We start from the raw sequence: 9,734 nt of genomic DNA, 5'->3' as shown, positions 1-9,734 counted from the left end.
TGTTTTATGTCTTTAAACAATAAAACAGACTTGTGCACTGTTTCCTGTAATATATAAATCAATTTTTTCTTTTTTTTCCAGACCATAAATAAAGTGCTCATCCAGTATGCAGCCATCATCTCCAAAGACTTCAGCAATCATCTCAGCAAAGAGAAAGTGGTGAGTGTTCATGGGGTCTTAAAAAACTCTTAAAATGTCTCACAATGTCAAACGTTAGACCTTAAAAAGCCTTACAATTATACAAATATTGTGTTGTAGGGCTTAAATCATTTTAAACAGGTCTTAAATATCCTATTTTCATGCAAAGCGACCCAATCAGAAGTCTAAATAAAACAAGGCATTAGAAAAAATATCCTAAGCAGTTAACCTTGTATTATACTGTTATAATAGTCTTACATTGCAAATAAATGCTATTCTTGCTTAGAGTTTTTGGTACTTTACAACAAGGTTTTACTAGTTATTGTATTTACAAATGAGACTAACTATGAGCAATACACACCATTTAGTAATCCTTATAACGATTATAACTATAATAATCATAATGCACTGGTAAATAACAAACTAGCGACGAACAATATTTTCATATATATATATATATATATATATATATATATATATATATATATATATATATATATATATATATATATATATATATATATATATATATATATATATATATATATGTATATATATATATATATATGTTTGTCACATTGCCAGATCGTGCTAGTTACTTTTCATATATACATATACATACATATATATATATATATATATATATATATATATATATATATATATATATATATATATATATATATATATAAATATTTATTTATATTTATATATAAAATGAAAAGTAACTAGCACGATCTGGCAATGTGACAAACATGGAAAAAAGTGATTCTTTGGTAACTTGTTTGTATTAAACAACTCCTATACTATATACTGCTACTACTGACGGTGCAGAAATTAACAGTGCAACTGGGTTATAATGCATGTTGCCAGATTGAGCTAAAAAATACTATGAGTATTGAATAGTTTGTCAATTGTGTGAGGTGATGAGGTTCATGCAAGATCTGGCAACTTGACAAACATGGACAAAAAGAGATTTTTTTGTGACATAATTTATAATTTAAAATAATAATAATAATAATAATAATAATAATAATAATAATAATAATTAATATTATTATTATTAATATTATTATTATATTATTATTATTATTATTTATAATAATAATAATGATATTATTAATATTATTATTGTTGTTATTATTATTATTATTAACATTATTATTATTATTATTATCATTATTATTATTATTATCATTATTACTATTATTATTATTATTATTATTATTATCATTATTATTATTATCGTTATTAATATTATTATTATTATTATTATTATTATTATTATCATTATTATTATTATTATTATTATTATTATTATCATTATTATTATTACTATTATTATCATTATTATTGTTATTGTTATTATTATTATTATTATTATTATTATTGTTGTTATTATTATTCATTCATACATTCATTCATTTTCTTTTCATCTTAGTCTCTTTATTAATCAGTGGTCGCCACAGCAGAATGAATCACCTGTTGTTATTATTATTATCATTATTATTATTATTACTTTTCATTTTATAAATATATATAAATATATATATATATATATATATATATATATATATATATATATATATATATATATATATATATATATATATATATATATATATATATATATATATATAAAATGAAAAGTAAGTAGTAACTATTTACTCGAGTAACTTTTAAGATTGTTACTTAAACTTTTACTTGAGTAAAAATTTCCACAAGTACTTTTATTTGAGTATAGATTTTGGATACTCTATCCACCTCTGCACACAAGGATCTAATCGGCGTGACGCAGCTTCAAAAACTTGTCACAAACGGAAGAATGAATTTGCTCGAAATAAAGCAAAATCATGATGATTTTTTTTTTTTTTTTGTGAAATATATGTGCCCTAATAGTGTTTTTAGCAGCGTGGGATACATACACGACTGTCAACAGCTCAAATAATGTGTTTTGGTGTGTCATGACCCTTTAACTAACATGAACAAATACTGTAATAAAGCTACTGTTCATTGTTTGTTCATATAAATAAATGCATTAACTAATATTACAAAGCATTACAGAGTTTTTGTTTCTGGTCCAAATATCTAAACAAACTTAAATTAAGGATCATTTTCTTGAAATTATCTTGATATTTGGACTATAAACAAGACAAAAAATCTCATAAAACTCAAACTTTTGAAAAGAAAGTTAAATTGGACTTGATGAAACCTGCAGAAACCCTGATGAACTTTAAACCTGCTCCATCATAAAAGCTCAGCGTGTTTTAAAGCCACGACCCTGAGATTGTCCGAACACATCCTAATGGGATTATCCCGGAGACGCTTACATGCAGGCCACAAAGAGACATATAAACACAGAGACCTTCTCTCGTTCCCGTCTGTGCTTTTAACTTTGCTCTCTTTGTGTAGAAATGACAGCGTTCGCGGCGCTAGCTCAAAGCTGCTTTTGTTCTAGCCTGCAGTCTTCCTGTAATGATTATAATAGCTTGACACGCAGGACGCGAGGAGAGACAGATGTATCTTTTAAGTGCCATGACAGAAGCATAGAGAGAAAATCAGCCGGCCGGTAATTAAAGACGTATCTCTGCTTCAGTCTGGAAGGATAGATCCATCGCACGACTGACAGCTCAATTCATCCTCAGAATATCTGCATCTTTAACACAAAAAATCTGTCATCATTTACTCACCCTTCACTCCTTTCAAACCTGTTTGAGTTTCTTTCTTCTGTTGAACACAAAGGAAGGTAGTTTGACGAATGATGGAAACCTGTAACCATTGACTTCCATAGCAACTGGCTTTCTTCAAAGTATCTTTGTGTTCAACAGGAAAAAAGACACTCATGAAGGTTTGAAAACACTTGAGTGTGAGTAAATAGAAACTAAATTCAGTTTTTGGGTGAACTATAGTTGCTTCTCGATGTGCGGTCTTAAGCGATCCTTGTGTTTTCGTGTAAAGTCATCATCATCATCATCATCATCATCATCATCATCATCAACTGCAAAAGTTTTAATACTCAAATCCGCAAGAACAGAGGACCCGTGACAGAATTGTGTATTATTGATATTGAGGATGCATCGAATTTCATAGTACTCGCAATGTCCCAGAAGGCACTACGGCTGAATAAAGGAGGTTGGAAGCAGCACATTTCATATACCTATTTATTATTATACTACAAATATAACAAGGAAAAAAAATAGATTTTTTTTTGGTAATTTGCTTGTATGAAATATCTACTATAGTATATACATTGCTAACACTGTCTTTCAAATCTTGCATGTACAACCTGTGCAGAAATCAACGGTGCAACCAGGCTATAATGCATGTTGCCAGATTGAGCTAAAAATACTTTGAGACTTGAATATTTCCTCAATTGTGTGAGGTGATGAGCTTTATACAAGATCTGGCAACTTTACAAACACAGACTAAAATTGATTTTTTGGTAACTTGTTTGTATTAAATAACTCCTATACTATACACTGCTACTACTGACGTTGCTAACGCCGCCTTTCAAATCTTGCATTTACCACCTTTGCAGAAATTAACAGCGCAACTGGGTTATAATGCATGTTGCCAGATTGAGCTAAAAATACTTTGAGTTTTGAATAGTTTGTCAATTGTGTGAGATGTTAAGCTTCATCCAAGATCTGGCAACTTACGAAAAAAGGGATTTTTTTAATACTTGTTTGTATTAAATAACTCCTATACTATATACTGCTACTACTGACGTTGCTAACGCCGCCGTTCAAATCTTGCATTTACCACCTGTGCAGAAATTAACAGTGCAACTGGGTTATAATGTATGTTGCCAGATTGAGCTAAAAAATATTTTGAAATTAGAATATTTCCTCAATTGTGTAAGATGTTAAGCTTCATTCAAGATCTGGCAACTTGACAAATAAAAAGAGATTTTTTGTAACTTGTTTGTATTAAATATCTCCTATACTATATACTGCTACTAATGACGTTGCTAACGCCGCCATTCAAATCTTGCATTTACTACCTGTGCAGAAATCTACAGCGCAACCAGGTTATAATGTATGTTGCCAGATTGAGCTAAAAATACTTTGAGTTTTACATATTTCCTCAATTGTGTGAGAGGATGAGCTTCACGATCTGGCAATGTGACAAACATGGAAAAAAGTGATTCTTTGGTAACTTATTTTTTTTATTAAATAACTCCTATACTATATACTGCTACTACTGACGGTGCAGAAATTAACAGTGCAACTGGGTTATAATGCATGTTGCCAGATTGAGCTAAAAAATACTATGAGTTTTGAATAGTTTGTCAATTGTGTGAGGTGATGAGGTTCATGCAAGGTCTGGCAACTTGACAAACATGGACAAAAAGAGATTTTTTGTGACAATTATTATTATTAATGTTATTGTTATTGTTGTTATTATTATTCTTGTTGTTGTTATTATTATTATTATTATTATTATTATAATCATTATTGTTATTGTTATTATTATTACCATCATTATTATTATTATTATTAATAATAATATTATTATTATTATTATTATTATTATTATTATCATCATTATTATTAATATCATTATTTGTGTTATTGTTATTATTATTATTATTATTATTATCATCGTTATTATTATTATTATTATTTTATTATTATTATTATTATTATTATTATTATTATTATTATTATCATCATTATTATTATTATTATTATTATTTTATTATTATTATTATTATTATTATTATTATTATTATTATTATTATGTTATTATGATTATTATCATCATTATCATAATAATTATTATTATTATTTTTGTTGTTATTGTTATTATTATCATCACTATTATTACAATTATCATTATTTTCATTATTAATATTATTATTATTATTATTATTATTATTATTATTATTATTATTATTATTATTATTATTATTAATATTATTATTATTGTTATTATTGTTGTTGTTGTTGTTATTATTATTAATATTGTTATTATTGTTGTTGTTATGCTATGTGATTATTCTTGATTAAATTTTGTCCAGCACAACTTTTAATACAAAAATGTTTTCTGTTCTTAATGCAATCAATAATTTTTACCGTGTTCTCCTGCAGCATCTTGCCTTTAATGCGTTCTTGCTTATAAATCAGTCAGGCAGAGTTTACATGGATCGTCCTGAATTCATTTTACGACCGTGCGTCTTGTTCTCTCATTTCAATTAGCGCGACGGCTTCATATTTTCTTTCAGAGATTCACAGCTATTCGTCACTCGTCTGACATGTGACCTTTAGTTAGTGTGGCGATGCAGACGCTTTAATTAGCTGATGGAGGCCTGCACTAATTACACACTCCTACCCGTCCAATTAACTCACATATGCAGGACTGTCACATCTCTAGTTCATCTGTTTGTCAACAGCGGTCTGGTCAATGGGTTTCTGACTGAGACATTTTAACCAAAGTGCATTGCAATAACATGAGTTTAGATTGTGTGTGTGTGTGTGTGTGTGTGTGTGTGTGTGTGTGTGTGTGTGTGTGTGTGTGTGTGTGTGTGTGTGTGTGTGTGTGTGTGTGTGTGTGTGTGTGTGTGTGTGTGTGTGTGTGTGTGTGTGTGTGTGTGTGTGTGTGTGTGTGTCTGTGTGTATGTGTGTCTTTGCATGAGTGTGTTTGTGCATGTGTGTGTGTGCAGTTATGTGCGTATGTTCATGCATGTGTGTGCATGCCTGTGTGTTCATGCATGTGTGGTTTCGTGCATGAGTCTGCGTGTGTGTTCATGCATATGTGGGTTTGTTCATGTGTGTGTGTATGCAAACACATGTTTGTGTGTGTGTGTGTTTGTCGTTGTCTTTGCATGTGTTCATGCATGTGTGTTAATGCATGTGTGTGTGCGTGCAATTAAGTGCGTGCATTTGTTTGTTCATGCGTGTGCAAGTGTGTTCATGCATGTGTCTGTCTGTGTGTTCATGCATGTGTGGTTTCGTGCATGTGTGTGCATGTGTTCATGAATGTGTGCATGCCTGTGTGTACATTCATGTGTGTGCGCGCATGTGTGTTCATGTGTGTGTGCGTGCCTCTGTGTTCATGCATGTGTGTGTGCCTGTGTGTTCATGCATGTGTGTGTGCCTGTGTGTTCATGCATGTGTGTGTGCCTGTGTGTACATGCATGTGTGTGTGCCTGTGTGTTTATGCATGTGTGTGTGTGCCTGTGTGTTTATGCATGTGTGTGCATGCCTGTGTGTACATGCATGTTTGTGTGTGCCTGTGTGTTCATGCATGTGTGTTCATGCATGTGTGAGTGTCTGTGTGTTCATGTATATGTGTGCGTGCCTGTGTGTTCATGCCTGTGTGTGTGTGCCTGTGTCTACATGCATGTGTGTGTGCCTTTGTGTTCATGCATGTGTGTGTGCCTGTGTGTACATGCATGTGTGTGTGTGCCTGTGTGTACATGCATGTGTGTGTGCCTGTGTGTTCATGCATGTGTGTGTGCCTGTGTGTTCATGCATGTGTGTGCATGCCTGTGTGTACATGCATGTTTGTGTGTGCCTGTGTGTTCATGCATTTGTGTTCCTGCATGTGTGTTTATGCATGTGCCTGTGTGAGTGCCTGTGTGTTCATGTATATGTGTGTGTGCCTGTGTGTTCATCCCTGTGTGTGTGCGCCTGTGTGTTCATGTTTGTGTGTGCGCCTGTGTGTTCATGCATGTGTGTGTGTGCCTGTGTGTACATGCATGTGTGTGTGCCTGTGTGTTCATGCATGTGTGTGTGCCTGTGTGTACATGCATGTGTGTGTGCCTGTGTGTTTATGCATGTGTGTGTGCGCCTGTGTGTTCATGCATGTGTGTGCGTGCCTGTGTGTACATGCATGTGTGTGTGCCTGTGTGTGTGTGTGTGTTTACAGCTGTGCAGATACCTGTTTGTGGATTGAAGGCCGACTGCATGTGCAAATGAGAATCATCTCTTGTTGCTGTGTGTTCTTCTTCCAGCCCTGTATCCTCCTCAACAACATCCAGCAGCTCAGAGTCCAGCTGGAGAAGATGTTCGAGTCCATGGGAGGAAAACAGGTCAGAAATACACTCACTCTAACCGTAACACTCCAGACTCTTTCTGTTTTCCACTAACTGTGAGTGAAGTTGTAGAAGATCCTTTGCTGTAAAGCTGCGTTCATCACCTGTCTGAATAACTGCGGCCATGAGACTCATAAGGAGACTCCTGCTTCTTCCTCTTAAAGGGACAGTACACCCAAAATTGACAATTCTGTATTTATCTACTCACCCTTTACTTGTTTCAATCCTGTTTGAGTTTCATCTGTTGAAAAGAAAGGAAGATATTAAGAAGAAAGCCAGAAAACCTGTAACCATTGACTTCCATAGCAGGTTTTTTTCCTACTATGAATGTCAAGGTTTTAAAATATCTTCTTTTAGTGTTCAACAGAAGAGAGAAACTCATAAAGCTTTGAAACCACTTAAGGGTGAGTAAGTAGTGAGTACATTTCAATTTTGGGTGAACTGTCTCTTTAACAGGCTGCATACAAACACCATCACATGTTGGATGTGTTGCTGCACAGTATTACCGCATCCTTTTTTAATTTTATTCATGACTCTATCAGGAATTACAGATTATTCATTAATTTATTCATTTTCTTGTCGGCTTAGTCCCTTTGTTAATCCGGAGTCGCCACAGCGGAATGAACCGCCAACTTATCCAGCAAGTTTTTACGCAGCGGATGCCCTTCCAGCCACAACCCATCTCTAGGAAACATCCACACACACGTTCACACACACACTCATACACTACTGACAATTTAGCCCACCCAATTCACCTGTACCACATGTCTTTTGACTGTGGGGGAAACCAGAAGAAACCCACGCGAAGGCAGGGAGAACATGCAAACTCCACACAGAAACGCCAACTGAGCCGAGGCTCGAACCAGCGACCCAGCGACCGTCTTGCTGTGAGGCGACAGCACTACCTACTGCGCCACTGCCTCACCCAAATTGCAGATTAATTGGGGATAATTCTATGCAAATATACTAAACCAAAACAACGATCTAAAGGCCCGTGCACACTTTTTGCTCGCTTTTTCCGTCGACATTTAACGCCTCGTAACTAAATAAAGGGCATCAATGTGATTGTGCACACCAACGCGCAAAACGCCCCGCGCAAAAGCGTCATTTTTTAAAAAACGCCTCATGCTCGGTTTTTTTTGGTTTTGACGCGCGCCGTCAAAACCATCTCCACCAATCAGATCGGCACCTTTGTTTATGTGCACGGAGCTGCTGAAGTTACAGTAAACAGCACTTGGAGGCGCTCAAGCACAAAACTGTCAATGCGAGCGCACATTAAAGAAGATGCCCAGAGGCGATATGAATGTGGAGCTGCTTATTGCACTGGTAAACAATAATAATTTCTTCATCGCTAGAGCAGGGGTCCGTTCTTCGTAACTCGCTTAAATGATCTGAGATTATTTGGCAGATCCTGGATCTTTTAATCTTGATAACTGATCTCTCACTAATTTGGTTCTTCAAACAAGTTTGCGAATCAGATTAGAATGTCTGGATGAACTGATCTGAGATCGCTACGTGTGTTATGAAGGACAGATCTATCGATCCTCGAAATCATGATCAGCAATGCAACGATTGGCTGACGGCACAGCAGCGTAATGACATCATCTGATTAATATTCATTTTTCCATGTGAGCAAAATTACATCAAATTAGCAGTAAACGGTTTGTTAAATATGACACGCAAGAACTTTCCACATTTGTTGTGAGCTGCAGGCTTTACACTTTCATTTGTCAAGACAAGAGTATTCATCATGTATTTCAATGCAAATCAGTGTATTTAGTTCTACATTTAGAAAAGATTTTCTTTATAATAGTAGCCGTTTTTTAATCGGTGTAAAGAATAACTGGTTGTTTACAAAAGCATTTTCATATTGGTAAAGGTGTCTGCAACTTTTGTGAAGCATCAAATCACTGGCATATTAACAAAACATGTTTATGACTGCATAAATGTATTATTGCTTTAAAAAAAGTCACATATTGTGCATTTCTATTATACACAATTTGTACTAAAGCGATCTAAAAAGTTCATATCAATAAGTTTTCTCTTTGTACTTTCATTTCGAGGGTGCAGATTGCATACGTTTTATTAATAATGACTATAACTTTATATATATAGTTAAAAAATATGTACCATTTTCCCAAGTGTATATAACTACTACTGTAAGAAAATATCAGAATTCGGAACAAACTTTCTGTATTATCTTAGCTTGAACTGAGCCGATCTAATCCTGTTTATATGAATTGAACCTGCTCCCGATCAGGTTTGACCTAGCAGAACTGTTGCCATGACAACAACTCTCGGATCAGCTTTGAAGAACGAAACGATCCTGGATCTTGTCAAATTGTCAATATCCAAATCCAGTTTACTGAGTAATCCACGTACGAAGAACGGAACCCTGGACCTGCTGCTTGAACAAACCATGATAGTTCGAGTCACCATTAAATTTAACAACATGCATGTGACTGTGAACTTCCGCTCCTCCAATTCTTCTGTGTTATAACCGGGTGACAGAAGCTCATAGTTGTGCAGCGCCATCTAACGTCAAAAGAGTGATTTA

The 9,734-nt window shown here is 34.1% G+C and overlaps 1 protein-coding gene across 10 annotated transcripts in view; it reads left to right on the top strand.

Moving 5' to 3' along the window:
* Nucleotides 1-9,734, top strand: part of unc13c (unc-13 homolog C (C. elegans)) — a 328,781-nt gene that overhangs the window by 259,593 nt on the left and 59,454 nt on the right. For all 10 annotated transcript variants that reach the window (NM_001441457.1, NM_001441456.1, XM_087291368.1 and 7 more), the window contains 2 exon segments: nucleotides 82-159; nucleotides 7,097-7,174. In NM_001441457.1, coding sequence (NP_001428386.1) covers nucleotides 82-159; nucleotides 7,097-7,174 — 156 coding nt within the window.

This window comes from Danio rerio, chromosome 18 (assembly GCF_052040795.2).
Source record: "Danio rerio strain M-AB ecotype USA chromosome 18, GRCz13ab, whole genome shotgun sequence".
Taxonomy (NCBI): Eukaryota; Metazoa; Chordata; class Actinopteri; order Cypriniformes; family Danionidae; genus Danio; species Danio rerio.
This window is presented reverse-complemented; position numbering and strand designations above follow the sequence as displayed.